Genomic DNA, 18,514 nt, shown 5'->3' on the forward strand with positions numbered 1-18,514 from the left:
TTTTTTGTAATAATTTTTTCAATTGACAAAAAATTCAAGGGAAATTTATCATTTTCATAATGGGATAATTCTTAAAACCCTCAAAAGTAGCAAACCTGATAATGTGCAACCACCACCATTATTATCTAAGACACATCTAGCAAGAACAAAATGTTAACAGTTATTAGATATCACCAAATTTCCCTAAATTTTTTATTTGCTGACATTCTGAGTCTCCAATTATCTGGTAACTGAGATACAACTTTAATGTCCTACCCGTACATTCTGTTACACAGGCACTCCCACATTTTCTTCAAGGAAAAAATTAGTGGGGGAAATAAAAGCAATTCTTCTCCCACACTCTTTTTTTCCTGAACAAAAGGCTGCCTTCCCTTACTGCTGCTCAGGCAGAATTAAGCGTGGGAAAGAAAAGCAATTCCTCTCTCACACTCTTTCCTGCCTGAATAAAAGTATGTCTTCCTTTACTCCTGCTCACACAGAATTAAGTGTGGAAAAACAAAGCATTTCCTCTCCCACACTCTTTTCTGCCTGAGCAACAGTAGGAGAAGAGAGTAAACTTTTTTTCTCCTACTCTACACCCCTCCTAATTTTACAGGCAAGTGTTTTTTTCTCACACACCTTTCTTCTATACTCTTCCTGTTAGTACAGTGGGGAGATGACCTTGGTGAAACAGCCCACCTTCTGCTATAAAAGGAGGACTAATATTTTAGTTAGTCTCATTCTTCTTAAATATTTTGACCTATCAAGTCTATCTAATTAAGGTCCAAAGTTTAAAATTTAAATAAAAATGGCATTTTCATTTTCAAAGTCAGAAAAGAAAAAAGATGTTTTACAGCTTGATGGTCATGACTACCTGTTCCACAGGTCACATACCACTGGTGACATTAAGGTATGGCGGTGTTGAAAGTACAAAACTTGTCCTTCAAGAATGTCCACATATGGAAATCAGATTGTAAAGCCTCCAAATGAGCACACTTATCCTGATGACCCAAAACAGTCAAAGGCAAGAGCGGTCATAGCAAGCCTGAGAAGGAAGCTTCAACATCCCAGGCGTCTACAAGGAATATTGTGGGGCAATATCTTCAAGGGCAGTCTAATGATGTTCTTGCCAGACCAACGAAACGAACTGATGTTGAGAGAAACCTTAGGCGGATCAGACAATATGCAAAAACCATTTTGCCTTCTCCAAAATCAATGAAATTTGATATTCCCCCAGAATTTAATGACATTGTTTTATATGATTCTGGAAGGGCAGATCCACAGCGAATTCTTGCTATTGGTAGCAATGACTTGCTTCACTTTCTTGAAGGTGACACTTGGTTTAGGGATGGCACTTTTAAAGTGGTTCTAGAAATGTTTTTTCCGCTCTATTGTTTTCATGCTAAAGTTGGAAACTCATATTTCCCCCTGCATATATTTCTTACTGCCAAATAAAACTGGAGGAACCTATCACAGAATGATCTTAGCACATAAAGGGCTTGTGCCAAATCTTAATCCGCGCAAAATTCTTCTGGATTTTGAGCTGGGAGCCATCTCCAGCTTTCGAGATGAGTTTGCAGCAGCAAATATTTCTGGTTATTTTTTCCACTTTTCACAATCAATTATATAAAATGTTGGAGAACTTGGTTTAAAGAGGGAATTTAAGACAAATGTGGACTTCAACATTTGAGTGAAACACTAACTTCCCTGTCATTTGTGCCACTTGCTGAGCTTAATGAAAGATTTAAAGAATTGGCTCCAATGTTTCCATCTCCCAACAAATGACTTTCTTATTTTGAGACTACTTTTGTCAGAGGTCCAGATTTCCGCCTGCAATTTGGAATCATTATGCCGATGCATTAGCCTGTGCACCAAAAACAACTAACTGCTGCTAAGGATTTCGTTATGCACTGCAGGCACTATTTATGTGTTCACATCCAACCATCTGGACACTTTTCAATGGACTCATAAGGGACATGACAAATCATCGTTTAACTGCTCAGAATGCAGAAGTGCTAAATCTGGAGAACCAAAGAAATAGCTAATCATGAATTTCATTAGAAAACATTTCAGAAAAGTAACCAGTTTATGTATAAGTATGTAAAATAGTAATGTTTAAAGAGAAAATATATTAAATTGTAGCTTCAGAAGGTTTATATTAAATTATGTGTTTCATTTAAGCCAAAGAAAATTAGATATTAATGAAGGGGATACAATTAAATGATATCTCTACAGTAGGTCAAATAGGTTTGGTTCTCTTTTGCACCAACTCTGCTCGCTGTTCTTGAAGTTAGTTGTATATATCTTTAGGATAATATTGTAAAAGAGAACAGTCTTCAAAAAGTAGTAGTAATTCGTGAAAAGTTTTAATACTGAGAATATTGCTAACTTGCTATCTTTGTGCCTAATATATTTTGAAAAACTATAACAAAGTAGAAAAAGGTAATAAGACTGTAAGAGGTAAAGAGGAAAATTTTTTGTACCTATACATAAATTACAGTACTGAATTTCCACGTACTGAATTTCCCAGTACTGAATTGCCCTGTACTGAATTGTACGTGTACTGAATTGCCCGTGTACTGAGAAAAGTTTACAGCAGCTGTAATTTTTTTCCCTCCAAATAGGAGGGCAATTAGTCAAGTTTGTAATTTTTTTTCAATCTTAAACTTAATTTATATGTATCAACGAATTTCAAATTTGATTCAATAATCTTCTGTTGATCGGCTTTTATGACCTTATAAAGTTTACAGCCCCCTCAATTTGAAGGGGTGTAAGTTTAAGATTGAAAAAAAAAAAGCAAATTTGACTCATTACCCTCCTATTTGTGGCTGGGGGAGCTAATGTTTGGGGTTTTTTGTTGCTCCCAGCCTCCAATCACAGCAGTTTTTTGCATAGCATCCTCATTCCTCATATATATGAACATACTTAAATATGGAGTTTTCTTCAAGCTTCAAAGACGCTTAACTCAAACATAAAAAAAGTTTTCTACGGCCTTGATGTTCTTACTTGACTCTAATTTATATATCAATTTTCACATATTTTTCATGTTTTAAATAAAGAAACAAGTTTAATAAGTCAAGGGCAGGAAAAATCGCATGTTTGCAATCACAGAGAACAAGCAAGTTAAAAAATATGATAACGTGCATCATGGAAGTACTATAGCGTATATCTCTAGTATTTCCATGCTTTAAGCGCGTTAAGAAAGGTGCTAAATTTTAATTAAATACTTATTGTTTTTTTCTTGAAAATATAAAAATATATAAATTCATTAGAATAGTTATACAAAAATTGATATTCTTGTTTTATGTAAGATCAAGTATATTATTATTTATAATTTTCTGAAATTCCAACTAATCAAAAGTTACCCTGAACGTCAGCCCTTTTTTAAAAATCGTATTTAAAAACCGTTGAAATAAATTTGCGCATGATGCAGTTAATCTATCTCCATTAAACTCTTTTAAAAGTATGTTTATGATACTACTTCGGATGCAGCCATGTCAATCGTCTACATTTGAAAGCTTGGTGATGCTTTACTTTATCGATATTAACCATTTTATGTATAAGTTCATTGACTAATATAATAAATAAAAATCTAAGATTTTTTAACTTTTAGCTGCAGTCCCGCTAGATGGAAGATCTTCCTTTACAAGCTTTCGGACGCCATACGTTTAGCTCAGATTGTTTCTATGAAACTAATTGCAAAACAATCACAAAAAATTACAGCTGCTCTAAAGCCGTTGCTTTAGTTACCTTCAATCAAAACATCGACCCGTAATAAGCAGATGACTCGTTTTAGCGATGAAACAGAATTTTTTGCAAAGCAAATAAAGATAGCAAATTCGCAATAAACCTAGATGTGCATTCAACAAATTCAATTTAAAATTGGGATTGTAAAAAATGTTTTGTTAAGATTCTCATTCATCTGGTTAGAAGATCAAGAACAGGTAAAAATTAAAGCTTGAAACAGAAGACAACTTTGACAACTCCAGAAATGAAAAAGAAGACAACAAACAAAGATGCGAAAGATATTTTGCATCTATGTTTAAAGTAGTCTCCGTTTTTCACTTCTGGAAACACTTAATAAGTTTTTAACTAAATGTTCTCAAAGGGTTTATACCCTTTTTTCTAATCTATACGCATTCTAATTTTAATTTTTTACGCAATGCCAGTATCTGTCGCAGAAGGTGAACGACCTTTAAAGTAAACTAAAATTGATTTAAAAAAAACGATTGTAGGGCCACTTTAAATAAAAATATTTAAGAACATCTATCGGATATAAATGTTGAAAAAAAATTGAATACAACTCTGTCGTAAGATGACATGATAATAATAACAGCTTTTGCAAGTAAAAAAGCAAAAAAAAAAAAGGGAGAAATTTCAATATTAATTTCAAAGAATCTGTGTTATTTAATCCAGGTTAGATCCAGATTTTCTTTAAAAAATGCATGTATATTAACAATATTTGAAATAAAAACACAGTCATTGACTTGTATTGTAGTAAATACTTTTATTTAAAAAATATACATGTTTATAGGGGCGCCTAATTGCTACTATGCTTCGGGTGTCATGAAAGCTCTCAGCGGCTCTGATTATGTATGTGCATTTTTCCGCTAACTTATCATTGACATTGTTTAGAAGTATTGTATAAAAAAATAATTTTCAAGATAACATTCTTTAAAAAAAAATTTATATTAATATATATATATATATATATATATATATATATATATATATATATATATATATATATATATATATATATATATATATATATATATATATATATATGAAGAGTACACGGGAAAAAACAGGTCACATTTAAAAAGTTTTGAGAAAGTATATATTAATCATTTAAAAAAAAAAGAAAAAAAAAAGAAAAAAAAAAGTCTTGGTATAAAGTTAGGAAAAAAAATTTTTCAATAAAAGTTACAAATATTTTATTAAAATGTAAACTTTAGGTAAATTAATCCAGAAATAATTTTTTCTAATTTGCTTCTATGTTTTATTTGAAAACTTTTATAAATGATTAATATATACTTTCTCAAAACTTTTAAATGTTACTCTGCTGTTTTTTCCCGTGTACTCTTCCTTTTTTTTTTTTTTTTTTTTTTTTAAAAGGTTATTTAGGTGGTCCCAGAAGTCCTTACGGTCTTATCACGGAGCACCGCGGAAAAGCATTCAACTAGAAGTTCACGCCTCCTTCCTTACCAATGTCGCTTATTGAGCTAGAGCCGGCGTCGAACCTCGGACCTCTAGTTTCTGAGCCAGAACTCTAACCACTGCGCCACGGCTGCTCTAAATATCTATATAAATATAACTGCTCTTCAGCCCACATGGCTTTAGTAAATTTACAATAAAATATTTTTTCTGAAAAATACTACGTGAAGAATAAAACTCAATAACATAATTTACAATAACATTTAATAACATTTAAAGCCCACATGACTTTCGTAAATTTACAATAAAATATTTTTTCTGAAAAATACTAGGTGAAGAATAAAAACTCATATATACATCCTCATATGTACACATACACAAACACATATACAAACATACTTGCACACACATATATAAACATACTCGCATATATATCAGAAGTTTAGGAGATGCAATTTCATTTGTCGTTTAAAAGAGGAAGTGCTTTTCAAATCTTTTATATTGTTATTTTTTAATTGATTCCATTGTTTAATAATAACCTTGGTTAATAATTGAGAATTTTGACACTTGTAATTTTACACTGCTCAATTGATAGTTATGGTTGCTATTTGACCGAAGATTATATTTTTGTGAAAACGCCAATGTAAAAATATCAGAAAATAATTTTTGGCAGCAAGTTATTCTTATATTTATACATAAATATCAATATTTGAGGCGAATTAAGTTTTGATATATTTAACACATTCATGCATTTCATTACAGAGGAAGGGTTTTCTAATCTTTTTAAATAGTTAACCGCTTTACATGCGTGGTTTTGTAGCCTCTGTAATCTTATTAATTTAGTTTTGTGTGTGTTAGCCCAAACAATATTAGCGTAAGAGAGATGACAATGAACAAGACTGAAGTAAAGCTTTGCGCGTGATTTATAATCAAGAAAGGCCCTAGATTTATATACATTTTTGCTTCAATAAGACTAATATGTTTTTTCCATGATAGATTCTCATCAAATATTACTCCCAAAAACCTTGTATAATTTACTCGATTTATTTCATTTTTATTAGTTGACAGTTTTGGCAACTTTAACGGAAGATTGGTTGTCTTATTTTATGGAAGAGAGTAAAACTTGTTTTTTCACAATTTAATGATAACTTATTAGCTATAAACCATTTATTAAAACTTTTCAGGTCAGTGTTCATTGTTTCGAACAATATTTTTACATCAGAATTGTTGTAGAATAAATTTGTATCGTCTGCATACATAATTGACGATATTTTATGAGAAGCTTTATTCATATCATTAACATATATTAAAAATAATAAAGGTCCCAAGATCAATCCCTGTGGGACTCCGTAATCAATATCAAGAGCTCCTGACTCCTCCAGGACAACAAACTGTTTTCTATTAAAAAGATAACTTTTAACCCACTTATATGTTAGGCCTTTAATGCCGTAATGCTTTAACTTTGAAAGCAAAATTCCGTGATTAACGGTATCGAATGCCTTAGAGAGATCGATAAATACTCCAAGTACTTGTTCCCATTTATCAAAGCACATAGATATTTTATTGGAGAGTTCAATAATAGCGTGTTCAGTAGAGCAGTACCTCTGAAATGATTGATTTTTGCATAAAAGCGTATTTAATGTCATGTAATCATAAATTCTTTTAAAAATCACCCTTTCAAATATTTTTGAAAAGACAGGGAGTAGTGATATAGGGCGGTAATTGGAAACAGAAGAACAATCACCATTTTTAAAAACTGGGTGAATTTTAGCTAATTTTAATTTATCAGGAAATATACTATTCTCAAATGAAAATGCTATTAAATAAAATAATGGTTTACTTATACTATCCATAACATAGATAGCTACATTACAAGTAATGTCGTCATATCCACATGACTTGTTACGCTTTAGTTCAAATAGCGCTTTGTTAAACTCGTGTTTATTTATTTTTTCATTAGATATGCTAGTCGTGGGTTTATCTCCCAAGTATTCATCAAACACTTTAGTCGACTGAACAATATTAGATGCAAGAGAGGCGCCTACATTAACAAAATAATTGTTAAATTCTTGACATATATTTTTTTCACTTGTTATAGTTTTGTTGTTAATAATTACTTGTTTTGGTAAGTAAGAGAGTTTCTTTTTCTCTCTTCCAGTTACTTCATTTATAATACACCAAGTTTTCTTGATATCAAACTTGTTTTTATCCAGCTGGTTAGAATAGTACTTTATTTTAGCTTGTTTTAAGTTATTTTGATAAAACATTTTATATGATTTGTACGCATTTTCGTCAATTTCCTTTTTAGATTTTAGAAATTTTATATAAAACTTTTGTTTTCTTTTTGATGATTTTATCAAATTATTTGTCATCCATGAGTTTTTAAGTTGTTTATTTTTTATTTCACTGGTTAATTTTGGGCAGACATTGTCATAAACATTTGAAAAGTATTCAAAAAATTGTCAAACGCGCTGTTGGGGTCTGCAGAGGAATAGACATCTTCCCATCGCTCTTCGTACAACTTCTTTTTAAGTTTATCTAGGCTTTTAATACAAAGATTTCTTTTAGTAACAAATACTTTTTTATTGCCGTCGTTAGATGAAACTCCGTGCGCAATGTGATAGATAGGAAAATGATCAGAGAAATCTGAAATAAAAATGCCAGATTCGAAATGAGTATCTAAAAAATTATTAGTTAAAATATATCAATTGAGGACGAAGTAGTTTTTGTAATACGCGTTGGCTTAAAAATGGTAGATATAATGTTAAATTCAAGTAGTAAATTAAAAAAGTTTTTTGTATTTACAAACTTTTCATAACACATAGCATCTAAGTTAAAATCACCAGCGAAAAAAATATGCTTATTCTGAATGCTCATTTGCGATATAATTGCTCTAAGGCTATTATGAAAGTTAATTTGCTTACCGCATGGTGGTCGATAAAGCGAGGAGATTAAAAAAGGCTTACCAGTTTAATTTAGAATTTCAATATACAAAGTTTCGATATGTTTGTTTGCTTAACAAAAAGTTTTTTTTGCTTTAAATTCAAACTTGTCAAGAATATAGATTGCAACGCCGCCTCCCATACTTCAACACGTGGTTGATTTATTATTTTGTAAGATGATAAATTGTACCAAGAATTTTCTGACAAAGGCAATTTTGCATCTTTTCAAGTTTCTAAGATACATATAACATCAAAAAGATAGTTTATAGAGTAATAAAAATGTTTAAAAGCCTCAAAGTTTTTATTCATTGATCTTATGTTTATACTTAAGATACTAAAATCTTTATTGTTTTTTTCTCTATTAAACTCGTCAGGTTTATAGTATTAGTTGTCGAGACAACTAATATTTATTTCAGTCAAAAAACTATATTCATTTTTGTTAGTTCTCAAAAAGTTTATAACTGGAGACTCTAAGTTTTCAATATTAATTGTTATATTATTTTTGTTAGTTGAACTCATTTCTTATTAGATCGTTTAAAAAATTTTAATCAAAGTCATAAGTAATATAAAAAATAAATACAATAAAAATAAATTTGTTTTCACTTATCTTTGTTTGACGTGGCATTGCTTATACTCGGCATTTCTCCTACGATCAGGCGGTTGTATACCTTTGCATATTTTCCTTGACTTCGATGCATTTTTGCTTGTTCAAATAATTCTTTGCGGATTCTCATAGTTTCTTCACTAAAGTCTTCATTAATGAAAATATTTTTCCCCTTAAGATTTCTTGCCCTAGCCAGAACGTTTTCTTTTTTCTGCCAGTTTAATAATTTGCAAATAATTGTCCTCGGCTTGTTTTCAAATTTTCCAACTCGATGGGCTCTTTCTATGGTTATTGGTTCATTAATTTAAAGATCCTCTTTAATAAGATCCTCTTTAATAATATATATATATATATATATATATATATATATATATATATATATATATATATATATATATATATATATGTATATATATATATATATATATATATATATATATATACATACATATATATATATATATATATATATATATATATATATATATATATACATATATATATATATATATATATATATATAATATATATATACATATATATATACATATATATATATATATATATATATATATATATATATATACATATATATATACATATACATATATATATATATATATATATATATATATATATATATATATATATATATATATATATATATATATATATATATACATATATATTTGTATAGGTGTAAATAAGTAATAAAGTTGGGTTAAGGTTTTTTTGTTAAAATATGATCTGGATTTATATAAGACTTTGTTACTTTCAGATATTTTTTTGGCAAATATGTGGTTTTCATGTAACATTTTCGTTGAGAACCACTTCTAAAAATTTAAAAACAAAATCTCTTTTTATTTTAACTTCGTTGATAAAATATTTTGGCAATTTTAAGAGCAAATAGCGATTTTTTGGAGAGCGAATGGAAAAGAATCAATTTGGTTTTATTAATGTTTAGAGTTAATTTGTTACATTTAAACCAAGTAGACATGTTTTTAAGTACATCATTTATTGTAGAAAAGAGTGTGGATATGTCATTATTAGTCTGGAATAAGTTAATGTTGTAGGCATGATACTCATTAAGTTTGAGGCTTTATTTAAGTCATTTATATAGATTAAGAATAAAAGTGGACCCAAGATAGAACCTTGAGTAACACCCTTGGGAATATTTGGAGGATGGCTTTGGTTATAGTTCTTATTAAAAACAAGTTGTTTGCAGTTTGATAAGTAACTTTTAAGCCATTTTGTAGTTATATAGTTTATTCAGTAGTATCTTAGTTTTTTGAGCTGGATTTCATGGTCGGCAGTATCAAATCCTTCTACAAGTCAATAAAAATACCTTATGGAAACTGAGATCTTTGAAAGGAATTGGAGTTTTCTCGTACAAATTGGATGATTGCATGTTATGTGGAACTATTTTTTCTAAACCAAATTGATTATTACATAAAGTGTTATTGGAAACAAAATAATTCTGTACTCTACTGTACACAATACCCTTTAAGGTTTTTGAAGAAGTAGAAATGATAAATATAGGGTGATAGTTACTGATATTGTAACAGTCTCCTACCACCAAAATCGAAATAACTTTTGAAATTTTTAGCTGGTCAGGAAAAACGTCTTGGTGGACAAATGGTTCATAAACTTTAAAAAGAATATCTTTAAGTTAATCAAAACACTCGAAAGTTATGTCACCATAAGCCCCAATGGCGTTTTTTTAGTGATTTGAAAGCAATTTCGAATTCATCAAAACATAGTCTTGAGTATATTTCTAAGGAACAGTTGCAATCATCCGTTAGTAAGTTTTTAAGCATACTCTAGATACTAGGTATATTCTTTTATTAAAAAATTTCTGTTCGTTAAATTCTTTGTTAGAAGTTTATGGTAACCTATATAACTTCTCAACTTTTGGAATGTTTGCGTATTTTACAAAACTGAGAAATTAAACTCGTTTTTTAACTTAAAAAAGAATAATATTAAAAAGTAAATTCATTAATAATTTTTAAAAAGATTTTCGTATAGTGAAATTAAACGAACTTATCAAATTTCTCATTTTTTTTAAATAAAAAAATTTACGCAAAAAGTTGTCATTTTTTTTTTATGGCAAAAATAAAAAGTCAATTCTCCGAAAACAACATAACAGTTCATAATTAAGCACTTTTTTTATTTTCTTTATGTTAGTTTTATTTTTATTTTATGTTTTTGCAATTTAAATTTATTTAAGTCATAAATCGTAATATAAAAACAAATAGCAGGGGTAAGAAGAAGACATAGTTTGTTTTCTCACCAAGCCCCTTAATAAATATAAAAAAATAAAAAAACAACAAAAATAAAAACACAAAAAAAAAACGTATAGAAACTATAGTTCTCAATGTCCTACTTTAACTTTTAGTATTGTATTGGTTAAGAAAAATTTGAATCCAAAAAAAAAATATTAAGTATAATAAAAATTATATTATTAAAAAGCAGGTCCATAAAATATGAAGGACTCTGACAATGTGCCCTACAATCACATAATACATATGCTAGATAACTTACAAAATATATATTATATACAATACCACATATTATATATAATACCACAATTATATATATGACTACAGATATAAAACAAAAATAGTTGGCCGGAACCGTACTTTTCAAAGTTGATTGAGTTAATTTTAATTTTGAAGCTTTTGATAATTTTGGTATTAACGACGTCAGACGGCAAGTTATTCCAAATATTAACAACCCTGAGTGAGAAAGAGTATTTACGGACATCGAGTTTACACTTAAGTTTACGTAGTTTGAAGTTGTGAGTGTAAATATAAATATAGCTATTAGTTAAAAAGAAACTTTATTTATTTAGGCAAACTATATTGTTCAGAATTTTGTATTATGTAATCATGTCTTGTTTAAGGCGACGAATTTCTAGTAGTTCCAAACCAAGAATTTTAAGTCCATTTAAATGTGAAAAGTTATTTAACAACAGCAACAGCAACAACAACAAGATCTTTATTCTCCTTTTTAAATCATACAATAATATTATAATAATAATAAATATAATAAATAATAAAAATAAAAAAAATTATAATTCGATAGATTGTAGTAAATAAAAATAATTGATTAATAAATATATATATATATATATATATATATATATATATATATATATATATATATATATATATATATATATATATACAAGTATAATAATGATTATATATATGTATATATATATATATAATCATATATATATATATATACATATATATATATATATATATAAATATATATATATATATATATATATATATATATATATATATATATATATATATATGTATTTATATATATATATATATATATATATATATATATATATATATATATATATATATATATATGTATATATATATATATGATATATATGATTATATATATATATATATATATATATATATATATATATATATATGTATATATATATATATGATTATATATATATATATATATATATATATATATATATATATATATATATATATATATATATATATATATATATATATATATATATATACATATATATAATCATTATTATACTTGAAAAAGTTAAGGATAAATATAAGAACGCGGGCATTCTAAGAATACCTTAAGGTCTTGTTGCAGAGAACCGCTGTTGAAACTTAGACATTTCTTTCTTTATAGTTTTAAGTAGCTTGGTTAAAGGGCTTGCAACGAAATTAAATAGTCTTCCAAACGACTCATGCAACTTTTGTCTGTGATTTTTAGATAAATTTGACTTTCTTAAAATAAAAATATATGCTCAAGTAATCTTCATTCAATGATTATTATTTGATATTTCAATTGAGTTTTTCTACTTCGTTTTCTATATTTACGACTAATTTCACCATATGTTTTGCATTTTTTTCTTCTTCTTCTTCTTTAAAGTATATCTACAAGGTCAACAATAAAGTATAAATAATTAGGATGTTACTTTTTTCGTTTTATAGTATTGATCTTTATTGTATTGATAAATATTGATCAAATACTTGTAATGTAATTTCATGTTCTTTCTTTGTCTGTAATAATGTTACCTCTTCTGTGATACATCTGTACAATGCTACTCTTCTGATATAAAGGTTTATGAATATCTACATACACATACAAACGCACACACATGCATATCCGGATACATAGATACATACACACATACATACATACATACATACATACATACATACATACATACATACATACATACATACATACATACATACATACATACATACATACATACATACATACATACATACATACATACATACATACATACATACATACATACATACATACATACATACATACATACATACATACATACATACATACATACATACATACATACATACATACACACATATATATACCCATATAAACACATATATATACCCATATACATATAAATACATATATATATATATCCGTATACATATAAACACATATACATAAGTATGCATATACTTTTTTTTTTTTACCATTTAGAGAGTTCGCAGTACATATACAAAATAAGAAATATATATACATAGTTAATAATACAAGTTTAAATAAAGATCAAAAACTAGCGCAGCATTTGTATTTACATTTAAAGTCGTTCGGTATAATGGCGTAAATAAAATAAAGTTTATATAAACCAAATATCTTAGTCAATGCAACCTTCAATTATATTCAAATAAATGTATATAAGTAGTAAATTTAAATTAATATTGAATAAAATAAATCAATATTGACGTATTTAAGAGCTAAGTAGCATTTAAAAGTATGTAAGTATATTATCAATTGAAAAAATTACTCCTTTAAGTTTTCTCTTAAATAAAAAATAACTCCATTCATGAGAAAAATCAAAATTTCTTAACACAATATTGTTCCATAAGAAAGCTCCACGAAATGAAATATAGGTTTTACCAAAGTTTGTTTGAATAATTGGTTGTTTAATAGAATTATAACTTCTTAAAGAATATTTATTTTTTTCTTTTAAAGAATATAAATCAAGAAAGGGGGTTAGAGAGAAGTTGGTTTTACACTTGAACATAAAACAAAGAACATTAAAAACATTTACTCGATATATATTAAGAATATTTATATTAATTAAGAGAGGCTTTGAGTGAGTAAGAGAATCTTTGAAATTTATAAGTTGTGCAATGTGCTTCTATTGACAATAAAGTGGTTTTAAATTATTTTTGTAAGCGCTTCCCCACGCAATACTTGCATAATTAATATGACAATGTATAAAAGAGTAATAAAGTTGAATTAGTTGATATTTATTCAAAACGCTTCTTACTTTATACAAGACTCCAACATTTTTTCCAATTTTACTACATAAGTTTCTGATGTGATTTTCCCAGGTTAGATTTTCATCTATAATAATACCTGAAAAGTTTGTAGACATTACTCTTTTTATTTGAATATTATCAATATAAAGTATAGGCATTTCACTTGGGAGTAAACGTTTTTTAAATGATGGATAAAAAAGAGTCCATTTGGTCTTTTCAATATTGAGCGATAGTTTATTTGATTTGAACCAATTAGAGATTTTTGTTAACTCAATATTCATATCATTAAAAAGTTTACTACTATTATTACATGATAAGAAGAGGTTAGTATCATCAGCAAACATGATTGTTGTTAATATATAATTTATCATCAGCAAACATGATTGTTGTTAGATTGTATTTAGAAAGTAAGGTAAAGAAGATTCTTCGACGTGGACATATTGTTTGTGATTTTTTTGGTAACTTTTAAGTAACATTAAAGCTTTTCCAGTAATACCATAATATTTAAGTTTTGTAAAAAGTATTTCATGGTCAATTGTGTCAAACGCCTTAGATAAGTCAATAAAAACGCCTAAAGTAAGTTCTGCTTTTTCAAATGTTTCAGTTATGCTTCGAGTGATCTAAATTATTGCATGTAATAATGAGTAAATTAATTATAAATATTTAATAATAATTACTAAATGGTTGATACGGATGGTGTCACTCAAACAGAATTCTGATCATAGAAGTGAAACCAGTTTTTAAATATAATATGACTAATAATAAGCATACACACATAGAACATAAACTAAGTAAACATTTAAAAATCATACTTTGATGATAATAATAAAAAATAAACAAACAAGAAGTTAATGATAATGGTTGCAGTAACCATAACTAAAAAAATAAGAGTAAATTTTAAATATTAAGTGAAAAAATATAGGTTAGCAATTCTCTTGGTAAAACGTCTTTGCAGTGCGGTTTGGCAACCAATCTGGATGGCATTATTCTAAAATCGGTCTTATGTCGGTAATATAGGCTTTTACTATAACACGTGGATCGTGGACTTTAAAACACTTAATGATTAAATATCCTCAAATGTTTGATGCGTGTACAATGATGAAACATAGTTATTGTAGTTTAATTAAGAATCCATGGTCACACTAACATCTTTTGGGTTTGTAGACCAGGTTAAATTATGATAATTGATAACTGTAATTTATATCTTTGCAAAGTGCTTAATGAACTACTGTTCTTAAACTCATTAAGCATTTCAATTTTTTTAAGTTCATTAGTTCATATTTTGTTCCATAATTTTGGCCCTTTAGTAGAAATTGAAAATTTTATGAAAATAAACATCAATTAGCTGGTGTGTTTACTTTATATTTTGATCGTTTTACAATTGAATGCTGAAAAGATGGTTTCTATATTTTCCTCTTTTCTTTTTCTATATCAACCTCTTTTTTTCAATTAGCTGGTGTGTTTACTTCTATATTTTGATTGTTTTATAATTGAATGGTGAAAAGATAGTTTCTATATCTACTTCTTTTTTTAACTCTACCTAATGTGTTAATTTAATAACAGATGTTGTATTAATATATGATTTTATAAATTGAATAAACATTGAATTAAGTTAAGTACATGTTAACAGGTGTCTGCGGAAAAATAACTTGATTTTCATGTCAAGCTGGTTTATCATAGTTTCTTATATAACTAAGTGATTTTTTTTTAATTAGTTGTTTTAGTACTCTTTGTAAGATTACCTTACTGCAACTTTCGTTTTTTCACCTTACTGCAACTGTTGTAAGTAAGATTTTTTATATCTATTTTATCATTTTACGTTACGTTAATACACATTTTACTTTAGCAATTTTGAACAATTTTTCAAACTTACGTTTTTGCAATCTTTTAGTATCTATAACCTGTATTAGCATTGTATTGAGTGTATATTGTATTAGCATCAGGGATTGTCCATAAATTAGGCAACGCTAAATTTCACACTTTTTTTATAAAATAAATTATTATTTCTTATTTGTTCCATATGATTTTGTTTATAAATATCACAATGCAAATATAATACCAGCTATAGTTTTATTTGTGGAAAAGAATGATGCTTTTTATTTTTAGAAAACGAATTCTTCACAATGATTGTATCCGTGATTTTTATTTTATTGAGCATAAACTGTTTATTTTTTCCTTCAACTGATGCAAAACTTTCGGCATCGCAAATACAAAATCTTGTCCAAGCTGGACTGATAGTTGGCTCCGCTGTAGAAAAATTGATTGGAAAAATATCAAGCTGTGGTAAAATGTGCTGGCATAACAATTGGGCTCACCGAGATAATGTAGCCAACCAACTTAATATGTATGACTGGCGCTGTTCTTACGGCTACACATGGGGAGGTAGATGTTACTGCGTAGGGCCTGCACACTGCGGATGTGGAGAAAATTGCTACAATGGAGATTGGGAAAGACGCGATAAAGAAGCAAAGACAGCTGGAGTATATGACACACAGCGCTGCTCGTTCGATAACATGAATGGTGGAAGATGTTATTGCTGGGGCAAACCCTGTTTATAATTGACATGTTATTTTATTATATGAATTATCATTGAAAATAATTTAATATATGTATCATATAATTATCATATATTTCATTTTATTTTCATTTCTTTTAAGAATCTTTTTGCAGCAAAAAAATATTTAGTAATATATTTATAAATTAATATATCACTATTTCATTATTAGATTTTTTCTTTTGTTATGTTTGCTGGAAAAAAATTATATATAAAGTTGAAATAATGCGTTCGGGTGCAAAGATTTTTTGCTTTACAGTTATATTAAAAAGTTATCAAAATCAGTTAAAAATTGCATTATGTTTTATCCTTAGTCAAAATTATTAACTAGCGAACTATTATTGACTAAAAATCAACGCTTGATTTGAAATGTATATTTCAAAATTTTTTAAATATGCGTTTACTAAATGTTGATCTAACGTTTAGAATATCGACTTTAGTCAATATTGTAAACCTTTAGTCGACCTTAATTAAACGTAAACATTTATAGATTTAAAATCTACGCTTGAAATCTCTTAATATATACGTTTATTAAACGTCGATCAAATGTCGATCAAACGTTTACAATATTGACTAATATAAGTCGTTATTCTAAACGTTTAATCGACGTTTAATAAATTTTTATTATATTATAATATAGTAGTATAGCCATTGGTCAGAATACTCACTTAACAGCTTAAGCCACGCGGTTTAAAAAGGCATAATCAAAACGAAATAAAAAACTTGTTAAAAAAAACTGTTTTTTAAAAAGTTTTTTATTTTTACAACTAAATGTAAAACGACTGATAAATAACTAATAAACAAGTGTCGGGTGCGCCAATTTAAATCATGGAAGTTACTAATCTACCTTACGAATCTACCTTCCTAATTGCCAAAAAATCAATGGACCCCGAAGTTTTAGAAATTATTGATGGCGAAATTGACACAGTTAAAAAATATGAGTTACTGGTCTCTCGTTATGAAAGTCTTGCTGCAAAAACTTTTTTCATAAGTTTTATTAAGCAGTTTAAATTCATTTTGGAAACGATAGGTATTCATCTTGCAATAACCAAGGCTTTAAAAACTAAATTTTTATTATTTATTTAAGATGCATTTTAGCTTAATTTATTTACATTTCCTAATGAATATTGGTGGAACAGAGCTGGTAAAAACCACTGCTTATATGTCGCAAATTTACTAATTTTTTAATGTCAAAAATAAACATGGATGGTAAAGGAAATTTTGGAAACTTCCATTCAGAAAATTCTCTTTATGTAAAGTTGTTCTTTGAAATTCCAATTTTGATTCATTAATCTTAAAATGCTAAATATTTAACTATTATATATGTAATAAGACCTATATAGCTCTAATTACTTATATAAAGTTAAAAAGTTATAACATAATTTTAATTTATATTAGTTTTAAAACTTAAATAAATTGAAACTACGTAAACTAAATCAAGGAAACTATTAGACAAGATCTAAAAGTTTAACATACGTTTACTTAGGCTAAATCTAAACTCTTTATATACGTTGATATGACTAGATTTAAACTTAAATTAGACAAAATCTAAACGCTTTATATACGTATAATAATCCTGTAATAAACGCCTAAAATACGTTTGAATATAGACGTTTTATGGACGTTTGCTCGAGAAGTTAATCTGGATTTCATTCTAAACGGATAATTGATCCAATCTAAACGTTCTGTCAAAACATTGTTTTGACGTTTAATAGACGTTTGTGTGTTTACTGGGACATAACAGCTTAAGTCAAGCGGTTTAAATAGGCATGATTAAAACGAAATAAAAAACTTGTTAAAAAAACTATTTTTTATTGGCTAAATAATTAAATTAGACTTAAATGAGTTTTCAAGAATTACTTTCTTACAACAACTGAAACCAAAACGAGTGTCGGGTGCGCCATTTTAATTCATGGAAGTTACTAAAGTACTTTACTAATCTGCCTTCCTAAATGCCAAC

At 27.4% G+C, this 18,514-nt stretch overlaps 1 protein-coding gene across 1 annotated transcript in view; it reads left to right on the forward strand.

Annotated features, from left to right (window-relative positions):
- Positions 1-16,725, forward strand: part of LOC136090544 (uncharacterized) — a 32,928-nt gene extending 16,203 nt beyond the window's left edge. Inside the window, exon 2 of the mRNA XM_065817321.1 lies at positions 16,107-16,725. Within this exon, the coding sequence (XP_065673393.1) occupies positions 16,107-16,558 (452 nt within the window). The 3' untranslated portion in view covers positions 16,559-16,725. The remainder of the gene's footprint in view (positions 1-16,106) is intronic.
- Positions 16,726-18,514: the final 1,789 nt, after the last annotated feature.

The sequence above is a fragment of the Hydra vulgaris genome, chromosome 14 (genome assembly GCF_038396675.1).
Source record: "Hydra vulgaris chromosome 14, alternate assembly HydraT2T_AEP".
Lineage (NCBI taxonomy): Eukaryota > Metazoa > Cnidaria > Hydrozoa > Anthoathecata > Hydridae > Hydra > Hydra vulgaris.